At 40.5% G+C, this 23,481-nt stretch overlaps 1 protein-coding gene across 2 annotated transcripts in view; it reads right to left on the minus strand.

Annotated features, from left to right (window-relative positions):
• Nucleotides 1-2,884: 2,884 nt before the first annotated feature.
• VAPA (VAMP associated protein A) overlaps nucleotides 2,885-23,481 on the minus strand; it is a 41,701-nt gene continuing 21,104 nt past the window's right edge. The window contains exons 2-7 of one of the 2 annotated variants that reach the window (XM_021096053.2): nucleotides 23,221-23,373; nucleotides 20,965-21,068; nucleotides 19,914-19,994; nucleotides 11,298-11,432; nucleotides 6,535-6,708; nucleotides 2,885-3,644 (exon numbers count right to left, since the gene is read on the minus strand). In XM_021096053.2, the coding sequence (XP_020951712.1) occupies nucleotides 3,486-3,644; nucleotides 6,535-6,708; nucleotides 11,298-11,432; nucleotides 19,914-19,994; nucleotides 20,965-21,068; nucleotides 23,221-23,373 (806 nt within the window). In that variant the 3' untranslated portion in view covers nucleotides 2,885-3,485. The remainder of the gene's footprint in view (nucleotides 3,645-6,534; nucleotides 6,709-11,297; nucleotides 11,433-19,913; nucleotides 19,995-20,964; nucleotides 21,069-23,220; nucleotides 23,374-23,481) is intronic. The other variant, XM_021096054.2, reaches the window with a different exon arrangement.

Genomic DNA, 23,481 nt, shown 5'->3' on the forward strand with positions numbered 1-23,481 from the left:
GATGGCTGGGTTAGCCACAGGGAAGAGAAACTTCCTCCCTGGTAAGAGGGATGGTCAAACCTCTCTGCACCAATCCCAGCAGGCTGGGCCCTCCCAAGAGGCCACTGCTCCTGCACAGAACTCTCCAGAAGCAGGGGTCTCACCAACATGGGCACTCAAACGTGGAGCTGGAGAGGCAGCTGCCCCCACTTCCTATCAAAGCCCTTAGCCTCTAGGTCACCGATAAAGGCTCAAAGCCATCAAGATCCAAGTCCCAGCCAAGAGAACACAAACACACAAACCTCTGAGCTCTGCTGAAATCAAATTCCCTTTTGTTGTTCAGAAAGGAAAACGACACTTCACCACATGTTTAAAACAGTTTATTTATTCAAGCAATAGTTTAATTTCCTTTGAAAGCTAGAATATGAAGATCATTTACCTTACTTTGTCGTTTTGCCACATGGCAAACACTGATCTTTTCCCTAATTCTCATAAAGGTCAATTTTTTAAAATCTATGCACATACCAAAATCACTGAAAGGAATGTGCAAAGTTCTGGGAAAGCCAGTGCTTTAACGTTTCTAAAGTGGCAGACGACCACAACTGGTAGACATACGCTACAAACTTTCTTTTTAATCTTATTGATAAAACCTGTTTTCAAGGAGGCATATTTTGAATAATTACAATCCAGAAGTAACTCCCATAGCAGATAACCTCCACTTTAGGGGAACTCAACGAGCTAAGACAATTGAAGGAGAAATTAAGAATACTATTTCTCTTTGACTAGAATTTGAGTATGATACATATTTTTTTTCCAGGTGTCATTTTTTTTTTTAAGGTAACATACCACACTCAGACTACAACTCTTAAATGTGTTTCTTGTCAATGTAAGAGTGGGCAGAGTTCATGAATATCAGTTCGGAAAGAATGAAGGAAGGCAGTGCACTTAGCCCTGTAAGACCCAGAACCTGAGTTATTACCTGACTGTGACTCAGTCATGGCAACAGTGTGTTTCCCTTCAGTCTCCATTCACAGGTGAGTAGGCAGAAAGAGCAAAACTTCTAAACATGGAAGGAATGAAGACAAACAATCTCGTCTACATGTTACCAGGCAATGAATACACTTGGCTCTTTTCAGGTGATGGCTGTAGTTAAATAGTATGATCACATTTCCCACAGCGATTCAATCTGCTGTACAAGACGACGGCCTTAGGGGATGCAGAGCAGTAAGAAGCCCATGTGTACTTCACTTTGCAGAGGCTACCCAGCCTCCACACCATCTCAAAACCAACCACTGCACAATCCATTCTGTAAAATGCCTCACTGCAGAATGCTATCAACTATACTTTAATAAAAAAAAAATTAAAATGCCTACCTAAAAATACACTGTATTTCCCAATGTTTACTTACCACCAATTGGGAGTGGGGATTTCTAGCTGAAACACTAAAACCAGACATGCACATGAGACTATTCAACAGCAGTCTGCAGTACAATCTTCTGATATGATACCTGTCACACACACACTTATTAAATAGCATCTTATGGTCACTATTTCAGTCATATCAAGTTAGGGCACATGTTTTTTTCTACAAAGTTAACAGAAAAAAGAAACAAAGCAAAGAGTCAGGCTTCCAGGTCCAGCTCTGCCTCTATCTGCCTGTGAGACACAAAGTTAACTCTTTCAAAGGCCTCAGACTCCTCAACTATAAAGCAAAGGGGCTGAACAAAATGAACTCTAAGAAGCATTCCCATAAAATGGGGTTTTGCTAAATTTCTGAGAACATAAGTTAAAAAAAAACCCAATAGCTATGAAAGCTCATTCTGATTCTCATCACCAATAATACTGGTTACACAGAGGGCTTTAAGGCAAGGAATCACCGGTGGCACTGGCAGGACGGAAACGGGCTTCTGCTGGTATGCAGTCCAGTCATGGGGGGTAAGCTGCACGGAAGACTGTGCACACACAAGCCAGAGCTTTGGAAAGACATCACAGAGACAGTGACACAATACACAGCTCTGACAAGTTCAAAATATACCTGAGATGAAAATACAACCCAGAACTCCAAACAGCTCACTCCTTCACCACAGACCTGGGGCCAACACACTTCTCTGCACCACATCCAGTTCCCAAGGCCAACTTCCTTTTCAGATGTAAGTGCATCTTTTACAAAACCAACACCAATTTTCAAAAATCAAAATTCACTTATATTACATTGTACTTAGCAGAAAAAGTGACTCTATCTTCTCTGGTTCCAAAATTTTCTATGCTGGCACAGATTAACCAAATAAAAGACTAATTGCAGGAAAGTACACCAGACCCCATAATGTTGCATTTACACTGAAAACATACCACACGGTTGACAGGGGCAAGGATAGGGTCATTTTTCACAAAGGAATTCCCAAGGCTCAAGTCATAACAAATTTCCATAATGGAAACTTACTTTTGAGTATCAAACTGGACAGGGAAAAAAACCACTTTTAACTATTACAATGAAATGTTCTAAAATAAAAGGAATTATTAGGCTGGTCAAAAAGCAGTGACTAGAACCAAGAAGCATTATTAGGCTTTCTTGAGAAGATACTGAAAGAACCTATGAAGACTAGAGTAAAATAAACACAACAGAGCCATGCAGCAGACACGTAAACTGACTGAAATCACAGCACTTTTATTCTCATTGCTTATTTTATATTATCTCGAAGACAAATGGATTTTGATCTTCCAAAATGCCAAAAGCGGCCTGAAATGTTATCAATTCCTTTGCTTAAAACAATGAGGACTCTTCCCCGCAAATACTGTAATATATGAAAGGGTTCAGTGTGAGATAAATTACACATTTTATAACCCAAATCACCACAGCGCACGCCCTGGTATCCCATCTAATGACATGACAGACACACACAAGCTATCGAGCAAGAATCTGTTAACGGTTTTATTATTTTTATGTTAAATACCATGGGACAGGATTGTAAGGGTGAAAAACTCAGTCAACAACTGCCTCACGAGGGATAAGAAAAATTCTGCCATGATATTAGCAAAGGTAAAGGAGAAAATTTACACTGTAAGAGGCACCATTTCCCCACAGAATACCTCTTGGCATTTCCTGAATGAGTGGGATTAGCAATCTAAATAAATCATATTTCAAGAGGTAACAGCAACAGATAAAATTTAAAGGGATTATTAAAATAACATTTACAAGACTCTGAACAATTCTTGAACTCTTATTAAAACCACAAAGAAAGAACAATTTTTTATTTATGAATTTCATAAAGGACTGAATGTGCAACTGACACCTGCTAGTGATGGTCTGGCCACGTACACTCTGTCCAGGCGCCGAACACTCTGCTCTTACTGATTTCTAACCGTGAGACCTTTAAAGGCGAGGCCTACATGACGCTGTACACACAAAGAATGGTCACCGTGGGCCACACTACCAGTGAGATGGTAGGTAAACAAATCTTTTTCTGGTCGGGAGAAAAAAAAAGAAATAGCACTCTGCATGCTTCACTCTACAAGATGAATTTTCCTAGAAAGAATCCAATGAAAATGGCTGCAATTACAACAAGGAGTGAAGGAAGAGGGCTGGTGACATTATCTCTGAAGGACGCGGCTGAGGTGGATCCAGGTTTTTCCGAATGTGCTACCTTTCTGAGCCTTAAGCCTTCATCCTAGGAAAAAATATATGCACAAAGAAAGGTTTTAAAAACGAATATGCATAAGAGGACTGAGCTACAAATGAACAGACAAGGAAGCAAAGTAGGATGCATGCAGCTTGGTGACAACAGGGATGAGCCGCTAGCTGGCCTAATAAAACTTTCTAGGGGGACAGAAACGTTCTAAAAGGGGGCTCCAGGGATGGCTGTGCAATTCTATAAATTTACTAAAAATCAGAGCTGTATACTCACAACAGGTGTCCTTATGGAATATAAATTACACCTCAATAATGCTGATTTTTAAAACTGGAGCTAAGAAATATACTCCCAAAAAACTGAAATATCAGCTACAGTTACATTTACATAGAAGGAAAAATCCTACTAAAATGAACACAACTGAAGAATTCTCTGCATGCAGTTATTTCCCAGTGGCCCACAGTAGCTTGACATTGCTTACACCTGTCCTAGCCCTGAGCCACAGACTACCAGAAACAAAGTTAGGTCAGATAGTCTGAGTTAGGGCACTCGCACAGCAGAGGTTCAGGGGACAGATAGGACCTGAAAGGGTTTGGGAGAAGGGGGAAGTTCAGGACAATATTTAAACGTAGTGTTCTGACGTGCCCCATGCAAAGCAGGAGGTCGGCACAGGGTCTGGACTGCAGAGCAAATGCAAAATCCTTTGTTAATGGCAACTACAAGTACAACAGATGAGGGATGCTGTGTACAGAATCACATCTGAGGCCCCACACCTGGACGGGACTCAAAGTGACTGTGTTCCTCCAGACGAGCAGCTGCTTGGCTCTCACGGCTTCAGTCCCCCTGGCAGAACTACTGACAGCCTATAAGCTTAGGGACAAGGCTCCTCATAAGAAAAGAGCAGTCCCTCAAAGCAGGAGGCTAAAGGAGGACCTCAGGGAGGGGGCAACAGGGACTGACAACTGTTTACTAGGCAGCAGGCATCGGCTGGTCATCCCAACCTGATGACCAGCAGGGCAGATTTTCACCTCCTTGGTGCGAGCTCATTTTTACTTTTCACACTAATTCATCCAGAGTGTTTACTAATTCCAACTCAAAGAGTCCACCTGACACCATACTGTTCCATTTGCATGACTGGGTGTCCTGAGGGTTGTGGGTTTGTGGTGTTGCTCTAACTAGTCCTATGTAGAGAGAATGGTGACTCTAAGTCTCAGAAAGAACTTGACACTCCTGGGGACTCTGACTCACTAGGTCTTGGGGGGGGGGGGGTATCTGGACATGGGTGTCTGAAAAGCTCACTAGCAGGTTCAGATTAAGAACCACAGCGCTGGGGGCACAGGTGAGACCCACTCAAGAAAGGTAACCTGATAACAAGTTACAATGGGCCTCACACATAAACTGTTCAGGTCAGGAAACCAACTCTGTAAACTAGAGGTCTTAAAGGTTCTTCTGTTTATCTTTTATACAGGTGCAGGCTTTCCAAATAACCTCTCCTACAGAGTGTGCAGAGCAGGGAACACCACCTGCCCTGCTCACTCCTTCCAGCCCCCACCTTACCAGGGAGGATCCAGGCTCTTGGAGCACGTGCACTGGGTGCTGAGGAGCCCACCCTGCACCCAAGACAGAGCCAAGGAAGCCACAGCAGGTCAAGAAAAAGCAGCAAAAACAGCACCCTCAAAACTGGAGACCCTCCCTCCACTCCCAGACAGATGCCAGGGGCAGGGGTCTGAGGGGGATGACAGAGTAGGAAAAAATAGCCAGAACAATCCCCTCTGCACAGATCAAGATATATAGTGCCTTTGATTCAGCGTGTCGTTTCCAGACTATGAAATAATTAAATGTACATTAGTTTCCATAATTTTTGTTTCTGGCTGTGCCTGTGGCATATAGAAATTCCTGGGCAGGGATCAAATCTGTGCCACAGCAATGACCCTAAGCATGGCAATGACAATGCCAGGTCCTTAACCACTAGGCCATGGGGGAACTTCTGTAAGTCCCATAACTTAGCTGACTTACTTTACATACGTTTCAGTATCATCTACTTTGATATGAAAAGCTTCAAATAGAACCTTAAAAAGCAATTTTAACATATTCAGGTCCTGAAATATTAACAAACTCCAGATTACTGCACAGCCCACTGTTCACTCTTGCAAACCCATGAATGAATACCATGCACACATGCTGAGGGCAAAGCCGAAGGGACAAACCCCTGGCCCTCAAGAAACCACTGCCCACTAGAGGGAGAGGGACAGCACAAGTGGTAAGCCGTACCCTGGAAATAGAGGGGGTAGCATTCCAAAACTACTTCCCTTTCTCTGGGGGGGAGGAGAGCCCCAGGAAAGGTTATACTGAGAAGGTGAGAAGTTAGCACGGTGAGACAAAGGCACGCCTGTGGGAGGTGGTGGGAGGAAGCTGTATGCAGCAGTGGAGCTCTTCCAGGATACCCAGCCCCTCCAGGACAGGCACTTCAAATGGGAGCCACATACGGAAGTTTAAATTTTCTAACAGCACATTAAAAATATACAAAAACTGGAAAAATTAGTTTTAATAATGTGATTTATTTAGTCCAATATATTTCAACGTGTAACAACAAAAAGAGATGGATTTTTGCAGTGTCCCTCCCAGCATGTCCTAACTCACACCACCCAAATCTCAAGTACCCACGTGACTGGTGGCTACCCTGGAACAGCACCATGTGGCAGCATGGGACCAGGGCACAGACCTTGAGGGCAGAACGAGCAAGAGGAAGCCCAGGACCGCTGCTGAGAAGGGAGCGTGTGGGCAGTGAGAGGCTGGGGCCCAAGGCCAGGACAGAAACGCACTTGGGGGAAGGAAAAGGAACTGGAGAGGCTTCGGTCAAGGCTGACATCAAGCGGCCCCTCCCACCCACGCCTGGCCCCACTCAGGCCATGCTATGGCAAGCACTCACCCGCAGGTGCCGGTTCTCCTCCGACAGCTTCACCATCTCTCCCTGGAGCCGCTTGCACTCCTCCACCAGCTTCCTGGTGTCCGCATCGCTGAGGGAAACACTGTGCGGCTTTGGCACCGGCCCATCCTGCTTGGCGGCGTTCAGGGGCGCAGCTTTGCTGGGCTCCATGTCGTTCTGCATCACAAAGACAGTGGATCGGAGTTCTTTTAAAGGACTCAATCTTCTCACAGGTTTTAAACAAAAATTTAAACTCCACATCCTTCTCCAAAAAATTATTTAAATGAAAAGTCTTCCCAATTTTCAATTTCACTATTAGGAAGTTTTTAAAATACCAAATGTTTAGTCATCTGTCCACCTTCAGGACTAAGTTAGTGAGTGTTGGCAGGCGGTCAGGGAGGTCGGCAGGAGCAGCACACTCCCTCCTGTGCGCCCATGGCCCTGAGCACTCACTCCACCACAGAGCAATAGTGGACCCGGAGTGTCCTCCCTACCAAACCTCAAAGGCAGGGAGACAAGAGTCAGCTCTCTGTACACTGACCCCTAAATCCAGCACTTGGGCCAACAGCAGTTACTCCGTAAGTACAAAAAGCGCCACCAACCAAAATCCAAACATGAAGTTCATTGTCAGTGCTCTGACTCTGCACTTCCAAGGAGGCTCTGGAGCAAAAGGGGAGTTCACTGCAATCCTTCCAATAAAATGAGACTATCCAAAAAGAACATTTCAAAGGAAACCTAACTTCTACCAATGGAAAAAAAAAAAAAAGCTGAAGGATAGAAACACTGAAGGGGAAAATAATGAAGACAAAGATGTGTCATGGGAACAAAAGGCGAAAGTCAGTTTCATGACGTTAAGGACACACGACCATAACTGAGAACACGCCTGCTTATGAATTCAACACGGAAATCACACTGGTATTCAAGCACTTTTAAAATTGTGAGCCCCAGGGGTTCCCCTTGTGGCTCAGCGGTAATGAACCTGACTAGTACCCATGAGAATGCAGGTTCGATCCCTGGCCCTGCTCAGTGGGTTAAGGATCCAGTGTTGCCATGAGGTGTGGTGTAGGTCACAGGTTCGGCTTAGATCTGGTGTCACTGCTGCTACGGCGTAAGCCAGCAGCTGTAGCTCCATTTGGATCCCTAGCCTGGGAACTTCCATATGCTGCAGGTGCAGCCTAAAAAGACACACACACAAAAATCTGTAAGCCCCCAATCTTCAGTCCTGCCAGAACTCACATGCATGACACCAGTGGCAAAGGCTCAGAGACACACACAGAGGTCAGGGTCCTGAGCCTGTGGCCTCAGCGCCCTTTCCCCAGAATCATCCACACCATCACACACACCCTACCCAAATGCATGCACCAAGTCTCATCCTTAACTTTTCAGATGGAAGGGTAGAAACATCTAACAAAAACCATTTCCAAAATCAACTATAGCATTCCACAGCACTCACCAGTCTAACTGTAGGTTACACACCTGCCACAGCACCCAGCTCCTGACTTTATATTAAGTATATACTGTTTGTTCAAGGGACAAAACTACTATTTCTTATGAAGAGAATGTGATTTGATCACTGCTGTCTAAATTCATGTAAAAATTACTAGTATTATAATGAAGTTCCGGTCAACATTCTGAGTTTTCATTTTCTTCGGAAGCTTCCCAGCTGTGACGAGTTTTTAGGAAGTCTGCTTCAATGTTCTCTGTCTTCTTCTCCCGTCTTTCCTGTTGTCCGCTCTAACCTCCCGTCGTCCTCACTGATCCCATCACTATTATTAAAAATTCTGTTTTAGATATATTTTGCTCTCTACCAACTCAGAACATGAGTACCCATGAGAGTGGGTGGGCTTCAGAAAACAAGAATTGTGCAAATGGAGCAAACCTTGCTCTAAAGATGAAGGCAAACAGGCAACAGCAGGGCAACCGAGCAATCTTCAGGTCTGGGCAAAAATACCACAGAAAGTTAACTAAAAAATTAAGAGGAGGGTACAAGAGGCCAACCAGAGGGGAAAAAATTAAAACGAGGAATCCTCAAACTCTTCACGACTGGCTTTCAATTTTTAAACAAATTCTTAAAACTCCAGAAAATTGAGGATTTTGAAAGAGAGAGGAACTCACCACCCTCTCATCAACCCAACATAACCATTATTTATATATTATCTTCCAATATTTTCTCATATGCATGGGGTTTTTGTTTTTGCTTTTGTTTTTTTTTGCTGTTTAGAGCCGCACCTGCAGCTTATGTGAGTTCCCAGGCCAGGGGTGGAATCGGACTCAATGAGCGAGGCCAGGAATTGAATCTGCATCCTCGTGGATACTAGTCAGAGTCGCTGCCACTGTGCCACAATGGTAACTCCCTCATATGCATAGCTTCTAAAATCAGCATACATGTAATGCTTTTATCATTCATGTATGCAAACTTATTTTAATTATTTTATTTTTATTTTTAGGGCCACAGGAGCAGGCCAGGGGTCAAATGGGAGCTGCAGCTGCCTGCCTACACCACAGCCACAGCAACGCCATATCTGTACCATGTCTGCAACCTACACCACAGCTCAGGGCAATGCTGGATCCTCAACCCACTGAGCAGGGCCAGGGATCAAACCCACATCCTCATGGATATTAGTCGGGTTTGTTAACACTGAGCCACAATGAGAACTCCTTAACTATTACTTTAAATGACATGATGTCATTAAATATTCTATCCTGTGCCTTATCAAAATGACTTAAACACCTCACTCCTGTTAGTTGATGGGTAGCTTCCCACTCTTTGGGATTTTAAATAACATTAATCAATATCTTCTCATGGTGGCAGAATTAGATTTTTCTTTTTATTGAAATGTTTCTCAATGTTATTATGTTGCTTTTATAAGGAAAAGGAGAAGAAACCAATTTGAGTGTCATAACCAATTTGTGGAGCATAAATGTGGGAAGACTGGAATGCAAAAGATACAGTGAAGCTTAAACACATTTCAAAAATGAGCCAAATAAGTCATGGAAAAGTTACACTGAGTGTACTTATATCATGGACTCAGTGTCATTCAGGCCCCTACAAACCAGTCAACATAAAGACTAGATGCAAAGAAGTCTAATTTATTTACAGATTAATTTATTTAAAGTAGAAGCACACATAACCTAACCAGGATGGGGGGTGGGAGGGTTGAGGGGGTGGGGGGACGAGCCATTTGAGTAGCAACAATCTGAAGAGCCTGATGGAAACACTAAGGCTGCTGAGACTAAACTACACTCGTCCATCCAGGAGCGCCACAGGGAGGTTTGGCTCCAGGAAAACAGCGTGTTCGGTGAGAGGTGCTTCAGACTGGTCCAGAATGAGGAGACTGGTTGTTCTGAGAACCATGAAACAAGCAAACTGGAGGGACTCGACATGCTGTGACTTAGGCAATGATGAAGAGCAACATGACATTAACACAGTATCTAAAACTGCAACTAGAAGAAACTGAAGATCAAGGTCGTAAAAAAAATGATTATTTTGTACAATTTCCGCTATTCTATATTATTTAGCCTATCTGCAATAATCCCCCTCCATCTATGAGTTGAACTTACTTCTCTGTTTTTTTTTTTTTTCCCAGCCATCTCCAGAATTTCAGTTCCAATATTCTAAGTTATTCCTTTTGGAGATAACTAGAATATGCAAGGGCTTAGGGACTAGACAGAAAGGAAAAGGTAAAATATAAGGCAAAGTAGGGTTTTGCAATGAAACCTTGGGAGGAACAAAGGAACAAAAAAATATAAACCTGGGGTACATTCTCGTGACTCCTGTATGAGCAAGGGATCAAATGTCTGTCCAGGGAAGCAAAGCCAAGAGCTATGGTAGGAAATTGTCAGGAGGCTCAAATAAGTCCTTAACGTGGGAAGAGGTTGTATTTGAATAATAAAGTCACTCAAGATACATTTTTACTCTAAACAACCCACTTACTCTTTGTCTCTAGAATCATGATTCCCAGAAGTAAATAACTAAAATCACAAAATTTTTAAAGTATTAGATATTTAGAAAAAGGATCAGATTTTTTAAAGCCTTAGTATGCATATTCTCTGCAAAGCCAAATCAAAGTATAAGCAACCTGCTCAAACTGTGGGGTTCCTGAAGCTCCCAGTAAGCAAGAAATGATAACGGAATCGCAACGACCATGACACCACCAAAAAGTCACAGTCATCTTACTGTGACTGCAGTCATTTCACTTGAGTGAATGTTAAGTGTACACACACAAAAACATTAATAAATTCAAATGTGACCTAAGATCTTTAGGGCTTTTGCCACAAATTCTCCTACCCTGGGGCATTGCAAATAACTAAAGTGACAGTTAAAGAAGGCTTCCTATTATTTGTACTTGGTAAGAAAACATAAGCAGTAATCTCATTTATCTTTTTAACACAAACACAAATACTTGCCTGGAGAACAGTATTTGCCAGCCAGCTCCGACCTTTACTGCTGCTCTACCCAAGTCTTTTTTAGACTAAGCTCCCCGGATCTCAGTGACAGGAAAGATTATACCAATTTCATAATAATGTTCACACATCCTGCTCACTACTGAGATTTTAGTGTTAAATTATTTTAGAACAGAATTTAGCCTGTAGGCCTGAATTTTCAAATGATTTGTTCTACTATAATTTTAAACATAGTTGAAAATTTCAATTCGAATTACTTCACATAACACAGTTAATAAATACCACGTTCGTGTCAGGCGACTCCATTAACATGACCAGTAACACTAGTAGACCCCTGAATCTGTTAGCTCCCTAGAACAAACCTTCTGCTTCTCCTGTTTGAACACACTGAGTCCCCTGGGCTCACTCTTCGTGCTATAACTGGCAGGTGCTGCGACTGTGCTGGTGGTGGTGCTCAGTGGAGTGGCAGCCAGAGCAGTCCCCGGCGGGGCGGTACCCTGAGAGCAGGGGAGACAAGGCTCAGGTTCACACCAGACTCTGACTCCTCCTGCGTGGGACTGGGAACGACTAACACAGAGATCATTAGGCTCCAAAACATTCATGGGAGTCTACAAAAATGCATCACGCTTAAGAAATAATACATAATAGCTATGTTAAATAAAGCAAAAGTACATTCTGAGTTTTATATAATATTTCCCAAACAAAATCAGCTATGATCAACTTGCATTATGTTCACTACCTAAACGTATATTTTTAAAAAGGTATTAAAACTTATGCAAGCCTCATTTTGTCCTAAAATGAATACCTTCTGTGTGGCTCTTAATTTTCGTTACTAATCAATACTTGCCAATACCTGAAAAACAAGCATTTCATATTTTCTTACCTTTGATAACACTCAACCTGAACAATTTTGAAGTTAAATCAATTTTCTCAAGGGTTCAAAAATCAAAATGATTTATAAATGTCTCCCAACACATCCTCCCAACACACCCCCCCTCCCCACTACCTACCTCCCAGGATCAATAGAGATACATATTACATACTAGAATACCATTATTATCTCCACAGTTTTCTTATCTTCTAAAATTCCTTTAATACACAAAAAATATTATACAAAAAGGTTGGAACAGACTCTGAAATAATACTTACTGATATTCATATCACTGCACATAACTAAGAGAATTCCATCTTACGTAATACTGCACTGGCCCAAATCTGCTCTTTGTGGCAATAGAAAATAACGTACATTTAATCATAAAAAGTCTCTATACATGGGACCCTGAAATTTCCTATTCTTGACAGTCCTTCAGTCTTCATTAAGAAAAATCAGTTTTTTCTAGAAAGTATGTAATTAGTAGATGTTAAATGGAGGGCATTTAAAACTTGGAAAATGTACACTGTAAGTCAACCATACTTTAATAAAAAAAAAATTTTTAGAAAATGTCAAGTAGAATTGGTGGCCTAAAATAAACTCAAAAATATTTATTTCAACCTAAAGAAGTGAACAGGTAGATAAATCATAAATAAAAAGTTAGTTAAAACCACACTCAATCTTGAAAAAATACCACCAGTAATTGGACATTAGATTTCACAATACAGAGTTGATAATAACTGAAAAGGACTAATAATTCAGAGAACTCTGTAAAATATCAGATAGTCAACGCTTTGGTATCATCTTTGCCCAGCTATCAACAGCCCAGGCAATGTGCTGAATGGCTCTCAGGAGCAGCACTGAACAAACTCAACTGACGTCTGTGGGCCATTAACATCTAGTCAAAGAGCTGCTCTTCCCCAGGATGAGGGAGACCCCACATTTTAGTGCCTAAAGGTAGTGTTGTCCAGGAATAATTATTAATAGTACCTCCTTTTACTCTAAAATAAAAGGGTCTTTTTGGACTCCTAGGTTACTCAACATATGATCCAAATCAGAGAGATATTTCCCCAAAGGAGGCCATATTCTAATGACGATTCAAATATATAAATAAGTTCAAATCACACACAAAAAAATGACTTCTTTAAATTATAAAAATAAAAACAGACTCAACCACTATACTTCTAAAGCTGGCACATTTCTTACCCTATAAGATGACCAAGAACTTTAATCATCTTGGCTACACATTCAGTATCGAAGTCCTAAAAAACCTAAAGAAATCAACAACATAATAATATACCCTTTCCAACTGTTTTTAAAAAGACTAAATTAAATGCCCAAGAACAGAATACCTAAAAAGACCCCGATCCTCAAAGAGGTATGGTATTTTTACCTTAAACTAAACGCCTACTTCTTTTGGAGGGTATGGGGAGGTGAGTGAGAGTGGGATGGGGCACTTCGCATAAGAAACACTGAGTCAACATCACCAAGTTTAAGACTTGCTACCTGTGACTGACTGTGAGAAGGCATCAACAACTAGGACAGCTACTGTGTGTCTATCTGCTTTGGGTACTAACCACACTTTTCTAAGTCGACAACAGAAGGTCATAAATTCTGATGATTAACTCCTTAGAGTAAATGTGCAAAGGACCACTAACTCAACAGGAGCGTCTCTGCTGTGCTCAACTCTAAGGCTGAACACAGAGTGCATGAGCCCTCTGGAGAGAGCTGCGTCCTAAAGCACAAGTTGTCGCCAACAACTTAGTTTAAAACTAAAGTTTGCTTAAATTAACACTGTTTAAAACATTTTCATTAACAAAAAAACTGAAATAAATGAACCAAGGGCCAAACTATGTCACCGTAGGAGTTTCCTATACAGCAATCATTAATGATAAACTAAAAAATATATTTTATACTCTACTTCTAAAAATACATGTTAACAACAGTTTTCATGATATTTCTGTGAATCCTGCACATTTAGAAATATGTTTTCCTTGAAAAAGGGAGTGTCATCTTTAATCAATTTGTATAAGTCAGGACTCAGTTTCACATAGCATCTTCTCAATTGATCTGTAGTAAACTGACAAACGTTATCTAAGCAAAACACTACTCAATGATGCCCTAATTTCCTAACAAAGTTCATACTAAACTGAAGATAGACATGCAGAAAAAGGATATTAAGTAGTTTTGTAATTGTATCTATGGATGCTAGAAAGAAATCAGTATGTCAAAGATACTATGGTCTTTAAATATATATATAAGGTTTCATCATGTTTAATCATTATAACAAATTCACAAAACCTTTTTATCATTTATGCTGTACTATTATAAACATTCCAGATTTGATTACTTTGAGGTTTCATATTTTCTTTAAAGGATGAGATGCAACAATAAACTGATGAAAGAAAGTCATATAATCCACAATTCAGAGAGAACTAAGTCTGTGCTAGGAGCTCCCAATTTAAGTACATTTCTCAGTAATTAAGATGTCCTATAGAATCTGTAGGCTGGTAACACTACAAGAATGAATTTAAGTAGTGTTTCCAAAAGCGTATTTTACAGAACATCAGGCAGTCCAAGAGAAGTTAGCTGCCTTATATAAAAGAAAAAAGAAATGCTGGGTTAGCCATGTCCTACTCAGGGCCTTTAATATGCAAATATGCAACGTGCTTATCTATTGGAAGATAAGTTTTTTATAGCATTCTTCCAAATTCACCTGACACAGAACCCTTCCAATCCACCAACACACTTTGGGGAATATTGCCTTATAAAAACACAGTTGTGTCTCTGCCCTTTGGGGTTTTTTTTTGGGGGGGGTTGCTTTTTAGGGCTGCATCTGCAGCATACGGAGGTTCCCAGGCTAGGGGTCAAATAAGAGCTGTTGCTGCTGGCACACACCACAGCCACAGCAATGCAGGATCTGAGCCGCATGTGTGACCCACACCAGCTCATGGCAACACCAGATCCTTAACCCACTGAGCAAGGCCAGGAATCAAACCCGCATCCTCATGGATACTAGCTGGGTTGGTTACCACTGAGCCACAAAGGGAACTCCTCAGCCCTTTGTTTCAACATGCACCCTAGTCAGTTAAGGCCACCTCCAGGCTGAAGTTAGTACAGATACAATTGTTTTTGTATATTTGAATTATAAATTTGAAATACTGATATTCGGAAATATTAAGTCTCATTTTATAAGCAAAACTTGAAATGTGAATTCCAAACACTTAAAAACATCAAGAATCATAATGGCAAAGCTAACAAGTCACAAATTACTGCAGTCCAAGAGTGCAGCACCTGGCTCACAAGAATACCTGCCCAGTCTTCTCCGGGTCAGTGTTGGGTTTTACAACACTGAATTATCAAGATCTTCAATAACACATCCCAACCATAAAACACCATCACTACACCTCAAGAAATAAAAGGATGTACATCATCCTAGGTGATTTATGTGATGTTGACATAATTTTACCATTAAAAGTGCCTTCAGGAGTTCCCACTGTGGCTCAGAGGGTTAAGAACACAACATAGTGCCCTTGAGGATGGATGCAGGTTGAATCCCTGGCCTCTCACAGTGGGTTAAAGATTCCATGTTAATGTGGCTGTGGCTGTGGCTGGCAGCTATAGATCCAATTCAACCCCTAGCCCGGCAACTTCCATATGCTTCGGGTGTGGCCCTTAAAAAAAAAAAAAAAGTGCCTTCAAATGACAACCAGGCCAACATTCAAATCTTGGCCAAAAGAATGAATGGTCTGATAGGAATTCCAACAAAATTAAATATCATCATCTTACTCCCAGCACCCAGAACAGTAGTCCTGAAACACCATCTCCCCCTGAATGGACCCCAGCTTGAAGAGATGTCTATTCCAGGTCTCAGCCTGAGATATCTTGCCATACTAGGCATCAAGAAAACTACCCAAGACCACTATGGTAAAAGGGCTCAGGAACCAACCTATGGAGGCTCTTCCTAACGATCTGAGCACCAATACAATAATAACTGCAAGGAGCTGAAACACAAACTGTTTAAGCCCACGCATTTATAACAATACAGCGAGGAGGAGGGAGATGGGAGAAAAGGAAGGGAAAGTGACTGTGAACCACGTAAGAGGGGCACCTGTGACCAAGTCATTTTTTTGAGAGCCTATAACTTTAACAGATTTAGAAATCCACCATTGAAAGAATCAGCAAGTAACAGCAAGTTTCTCTCTACATGAGTATTCTAGATGAAGCAGGAATGACAGAATGTCACCATTACATAACCTTAAATGAATTAATGGACCTAAACCATATTTGCTTACTTTCTGACTTTGCTGACTTGGGTCTGGAGACTTCTTTGCTGTGGGGACCATCCTGTACACTATAGGAAGCTGAGCATCTTAGTCTCTACCCACTGGATGTCCACAGTACTCCTCCCCACTAGCTGTGACAACCAAAAATGTCTCCAGACACGGCAGATGTCCCCTGGAGGACAAATCACCCCTGGCTGAGAACCAACACACCAATGGCTCTAACATCAAAATAATAGGACCCAACCTGCAAAAATAAATCTCAATGTAATCAAGCCTCCAGATCCAATTATACGAAAAGTTAAATGGCAGCTAAAGTACGCAATCAGCAAAACTTAGCCCATGGGTAAGTCTGCAGGACAAACCCAGTCTCTTTAACAAATAACTTGCAAGAGGTGGGAATCTATAGCTTGAGAGACTTAAGAAACATATCACCCAAAAGCAGTATGTGAACTTTATTATGATCTAAAATCAAACTGCAAAAAAAAAAAAAAAAAAAAAAAAAAGTTTAAATGCCACTTATGAAGCAAATCTGTATACTACCTGGATAGTTCACTGTTAATGGTTTTTTTTTTTTTTTTTTGGTCTTCTTAGGGCTACACTTGCAGCATATGGAGGTTCCCAGACTAGGGGTCGAATCGGAGCCTATGCCACAGCCACAGCAACTGGAGATGCAAGCCAAGACTGCAACCTATGCCACAGGGTCACGGACAACACCCGATCCTTAACCCAACAAACAAGTGAGGCCAGGGATCAAACCTGTGTCCTCATGGATACTAGTCGGCTTCGTTAAGCACTGAGCCATTCTGGGAACTCCATATTAATGACATATTAAGCTTCTGAAGATTAATGATAGTACTGCCATCCCTCTTTTCCCCTTTTCTTAAAGTCCTTATCTTTGAACAATACATACTGAAACAGCTGCAAATGAAATTCTGTTATGTCTGAGATCTGCTTCAAAATAATATGTGAGATGGGAGGTGGTGGGATTTAGATAAAATACGATTAATCCTAAACTGGTAATTGTTAATAAGGCTAGCCATAGGTTCACAGGGCTTCATTGTAGTGTCTACTTTTCTAAGTACCTGAAGTTTTTCAAAATGAATGTTTTTTAAAAAAAATAGTCTTTAGCAAGTATTTCCTATAACTTGTCAATAATAACTATACTGCACATCCAATAGTTCAATTAAAGCAAATATGTTCTGCAACTAGTGCATCCAGGCTCAGAATGAGATATTCTCTGGAGTGCTTTGAAATTACTGAACAGACTTTGGGTCACTAAGAACCTGCTCTGAAAAAGTACCAGTGCCAAACTATTTCTGCTTGAGCTCCACAGTGTGGATCTCAATTCAGTACTTGTTCAAGCCCTTAGGCAGATCCAAAACCACTTTGCTAGATTACTATGGGCTGCATCCATGTTAGGTACACCTGCTACTCTCCTCTGAGGTGGTAAATGGCTAGGCTCAACTACCATGGTCATATTATTTCCATTAACTTCTGGTTTGATTTCCAATCAGCAATATCAAATACTTTGGTTTTAGCTCTTTCCAGATTATAATCTCAAACATGTCTACTATCCAGAGCATAACAGAAGCCCAGCTGAAAAGACAGCTCAATGTCTATTAAATGAATGTAAAAATGACATAAAATTCTGAGTGAGGAAATATCCAAGTATTTAAAATAAGGCAATGCTTATTTCAATGAATTCCACTTCTTGGAATACATCTGAGGGAAATGAAAACACTATGTTGAAGAGATACTTGCAACCTCATGGTCATATAGCACATTACTTACCACAGCCAAGACATGGAAACAACCTAAAGGTCCATCAATAGATAAACAGATAAAGTTGTTGGTGTGTGTGTGTGTGTGTGTTATAAATATACACCATGGAATTCAGCCATTAAAAAGGAAATCCTGACATATGCACCTATGGATGGACCTTGAGGGCATTATGCTCAGTGAAGTATGTCAAAGAAAGACAAAGACTGAATGACTGATCTTTCTGATACATGGAATCTCAAAAGGAAACAATGATAACAACAACCCAAGTCCAAACTCATAAAAAAGGAGATCAGACTCGTGGTTATCACAAGTGTGGCAGGAGAGGAAGAAATGGATGAAGGTGGTCAAAAAGGTACAGACTTCCAGCTACCAGATATATAAGAACTGGGGGGAGTTCCCGTCGTGGCGCAGTGGTTAACGAATCCAACTAGGAACCATGAGGTTGCGGGTTCGATCCCTGCCCTTGCTCAGTGGGTTAATGATCTGGCGTTGCCGTGAGCTGTGGTGTAGGTCGCAGACGCGGCTCGGATCCCGCGTTGCTGTGGCTGTGGTGTAGGCGGGTGGCTACAGCTCCGATTCAACCCCTAGCCTGGGAACCTCCATATGCCGCAGGAGCGGCTCAAAGAAATAGCAAAAAGACAAAAAAAAAAAAAAAAAAGAACTGGGGGTGTGGTGCACCTCATGGTGACCACAGTGAACACTGCTGTGGGCATATCTGAAAGTTTAAGAAAGCAGATTCTAAGAGTTCTCATCACAGGGGCAAAAAACCTCTCTTGGAGCTAAATGAGATAACAGATGTTAACTAAACTTACTATAGTAATCACACTATATGTAAGATTAGTCTTTATGTTGACACCCTAAACTTATACACAGTCCTGTATGTTAATTACAGCTCAATAAAACTGGAAACAAAATAAAAATTTAGTCAACGCAGACAACATACTATTAATGTTTTCTTGGTTCCTAAATAACAGGAGCTATGCAAGCTATTAGCATCCAAGCAGCCCAGGCAAAAGAAAAAGTAAACTACAAATGGGAAGCATCTACATGCCACCAAACTCTCAATTTCCAGTAGAACATATACATTCACATTTTCTGTTTTTGGCAAACTTCACAAAATCCCTTTAAAAAGGCATTAAAAAAAAGGCATTAAAATTAAAAACACAATAAATGATTTGGTCAACACCAAATTATCATTCACTTTGTCATTTCAGCTTATCCTAAGAGAGTAACAATAATTGAGCACATAGATTTAATCTGCAAGTTTACTTTTCGGTAGGGTATATGGTTTCCAGAATTGTAACCTGTGCCAAAAAATTTTATTTATCCATATTATCTTACGCTAAATCTCTCTCTCACACACACACACAAACACACCTACTTGCCCTTCAAGTCTCTCCTACAAACAATAGAAAAAAATCCAAATTTTCATTTCAGAAAGCGAAGAAAGTATTCACAACCCATTCTATATTTTCGAAAACTTTTTTTAAACAGCAAACATGTATTTCAGTCCCTCGAACTGTACTTGCCTCAAATTGTAATCAAAAAGCAACATAAAAATTATTTACTAAGGAATAAAATCAGATATATTTTAACCAAGATCAACAGTGAGCAAAATACCTGAGAACAGCCAAACTCGGAATAAACTGCTTGTCCATGTAACTTAAATCTTATCCTCAAACTGCTGGTATACAGGTGCCAAAAAGTGGTTCATGTCTGTAATTTAATTACATTTATGTACACACATCTCATTCTAACAAGAACTGAAGTTGCTTAAGTGGCAAATTTTTGGTAGAGTTAGAGGATTCTTCTACATCATGCAGCCTGTATCTAAAAGTATTTTTCCTCTTGACTGAACGAAATATTGTAAAATAAAAAGAGCACATACATATCAAGTTTTTTAAAAACTTAGGCACTGAATCTCATGAAGTGGACAGCCATACCACACACCCACAAAGGTCAAAACTGGAAGCAAAATTTAATCTCAAAGTAACTGACAGCTTAAATAGCTCCCAATTTTCTTTTATTTTCCTACTTACCAATTTATCATTTTCATTGGGCATTTCAAACACACATCTCAATTTAGAATCCATTAATTCATCAGGTTTTGCTTCTTTCCACTAAAAACAAACAAAACCAAAGAATGAGACAGAGGCTATATGAGAGTGACAAGCAGGTTTCATCTCAAGGGACAGTTAGAGAGTCAATGTAGTTTCCTGGGGCAGGGGGAATGGCTCTGCAGGACCCCCACCACAGGTACCCACTCTGTACACACCCTAAGAAGAGCTGCTGTCACCACCCGTCCCAATCACACTAACATCCCTAGAGATTATAGGACTTTATTCTTTTTTTTTTTTTTTTTTGCTTTCTAGGACTGCACTCATGGCATATAGAGGTTCCCAGGCTAAGGATCGAACTGGAGCTACAGCTGCTGGCCTACACCACAGCCACAGCAACTTGGGATCCGAGCAGCATCTGAGACCTAACCACAGCTCATGGCCACGCCAGATTCTTAAACCACTGAGCAAGCCCAGGGATCGAACCGCAACCTCATGGTTTCTAGTTGGCTCTTGTTTCTGCTGCACCATGAAGGGAACTCCAGGACTTTATTCTTAACAGGAGCATTTCTAAACTGTGTGTAAGAAATACTATTTTAAATTCCTTCATTCTTGAAATTTCTCAGGATTTTCTGTAGTGAACAGATTTACAAATTTTTTTAATTTTTTTTTAATTTTTATTTTTTGTCTTTTTGCCTTTTCTGGGGCCTACCCGCGGCATATGGAGGTTCCCAGGCTAGGGGTCCAATCGGAGCTGTACCCACCAGCCTATAGCAGAGCCACAGCAACATGGGATCTGAGCCACGTCTGCAACCTACACCACAGCTCATGGCAATGCCAGATCCTTAACCCACTGAGCAAGGCCAGGGATCGAACCCACAACTCCGTGATTCCTAATCGGATTTGTTAACCACTAGCCACTACAGGAACTCCAGATTTTTCCAAATTTTAAAAACTAGGTTTCTCAATTGAGAACAAAACCCAAAATTTAAAACATTTACCAAAATGAATTTCTTTCAACTTCTATACTCACCACAGCTTCCATATCTGTAATGTTTGGTGGAGCAAAAATGGTCTGTACCATAAACTTGTGTTTACTCTTTTCGTTGGGATCATAGTCAAAAGGCTGCAGCATTACTAAATAAGAAGAAAGGACATATTACATTGACTTCTGTATTTGCTTCTTGTCATTCCTAGTATCTCACTAATTGTAGCAAATTAAGAAAAAACTAAGAGGAGTGCAAGAAACCAAACACTGGATTATTTACAGTAAGGATCCAGAATCAACTTTATGGTTTCTAATGGGTTTTAATTATTTACCTTTCTGATTTGCAAAGTCTTAACCCACAAAATAAGCAAATGGTTATTTGAAAAATAAATACCAATCTATAATTGCCCTCCCTAAACAGCAATTTAGAAAACTTGCAAAACTTTGCCAACATTAACTATTATGCCTGTAAACTCGAAATCTAGTAAACTGTCTATTAAAACTACTTATAAATTTAGGTTTCACTTTAGTATGTAGTGATAGCATCTCTTAAAATTAGACAACTGGATTATTTATAGGAGAAATTCTGTAACTTAAAGTAACTTAAACACTTACTACCATATATTAGTATTCTGACAGAACTAATTTTTCCAAAATATTTTTTTTTTTTTTTTTTTGTCTTTGGTTATTTCTTGGGCCGCTCTCGCAGCATATGGAGGTTCCCAGGCTAGGGGTCAGATCGGAGCTGTAGTCTCCAGCCTACGCCAGAGCCACAGCAACGCTGGATCCGAGCTACATCTGCAACCTACACCACAGCTCACGGCAACGCTGGATCCCCAACCCACTGAGCAAGGGCAGGGACTGAACCCGCAACCTCATGGTTCCTAGTCGGATTCGTTAACCACTGCGCCACGACGGGAACTCCTCCAAAATAGGTTTTAAATATACACCTATTCAACAAGAGCTTATCAATTTCTTTAAATGATTCTAACAAAGTGCACAAGTAAACCAAGCAGGCGCATGATTTCTATAACTTTGCTAGTGTCCAAATTAGTCAATTTTTTTTTCTAAGCACTTACGATTTTCAGTGTCCTACAAAAGGGTTTTTAGAAGCTCCATGTGGTTTTAAATTATGCAATATAAATCTAATAAGAGATTATAAAGACTGAATCAGCAATTATACAAAATATATATACAATACTGTGGAAATTATTCCGTGAATATTCAGATTTCTAAGACAGAGAGATGGCAACACTTTCAAAAAGACAAATGCAATTTATCAAGTGTAAGAAATACCAATTATATAAGAAAATCTTATTTCTAAAGTATGTCTGAGAAGTCCATTAACTCGCATCATGGTTAAAAAAAAAACTGAGGGCCAAATATACAGCATCAGAAAATGTGCAGCATTAAATGCTCTGGACCCAGACAACGCACAATAAATTTCCATTAACACCCTTCACTGAATAACCACTCTAGGCTATTCACTAGGAACTGAATACAAAGAAAACTTAAAACATGGCTGAGACTTTATGACCGTTATATTCCATGGTTGCAGACCATGTAAAACTATTTATATATATGCATGTGCGTGTGTGTATAGTCTTATGTATGCACACACACAAATTAAAAGTGTAAATCCAAAAAATTAAGCGCTAAAGGGGGAGGAGAAAAAGAAGTGAGGGGAGGCTGCTGGAGGAAGACTCTTCAGGGGAAAGGCAGAAAGTTTCTGCTCTAAGAATCGGTGGAGAGGAACCCAGGGCATTGCCATAGGAACAGTAACTAGTGGGAGTGGGTCTTGAGTTTTCACTAAGTCAGGTGCTCAATACAAGGGGCTTATGTGGGAGAAAGTGCTTTGAAAAAGTGCACATGTTCTTAAGAGACATTAATACAGTAAAACTTGAGCAAAGCTAGAATCTTTAGAGAAAAGGTCATTCTGAACAGTTTCATGGATTCTTGGGGACTTTTAACCATATGAATAGGAATAATTCTATCTTCTTCCACTTTTTAAGCAAAAGATTTAGAATAATACCTCTACAGCTGCATGCAATACTTAGCTACAGCTAGAGAGCTGAATGAGAATGACCAATCAAAAATGAAACAATTCTTCAAAGATAAAATAATAAGGGCAAAGAATGTGGTAGTAAGATGCAGAAATAAAGAATAGACAACATTCTAAATTGACAATAACTGCTTATAAATCAACCACATAACACCCCACCTCAAGATAAGGGTGAGAAATTTTCTGCAACAGTTTGCACATAGTAAGACAAAAGCATAAATTCAGGACACATTTGCTACCTGAAACAGTCACAGTCAACCCCGGGTCAATAATTCCACTGTTGGGCCTCACACAGTACCGACGAGGCGCTGTCGTCTTCACTTTGAAACATACTTTTCTATCCGACGGATTTCGCAACTTAAGATTTGTAGTGACTACATCTGTGAAGGGGCCTGTAAGGTTTAAAAACCAAACACAGGGAAAAAACTTTTAACTGGATTCACACACATGTGTGCAGAATTCAAAACTGAATGTACAGAACTTCAGGTTAAGCAGATTGT

This window comes from Sus scrofa, chromosome 6 (assembly GCF_054392235.1).
Source record: "Sus scrofa isolate SSC_HxYL_T2T_F1_AM1 chromosome 6, Sscrofa_HxYL_maternal_Yorkshire_Landrace_v2.0, whole genome shotgun sequence".
NCBI lineage: Eukaryota > Metazoa > Chordata > Mammalia > Artiodactyla > Suidae > Sus > Sus scrofa.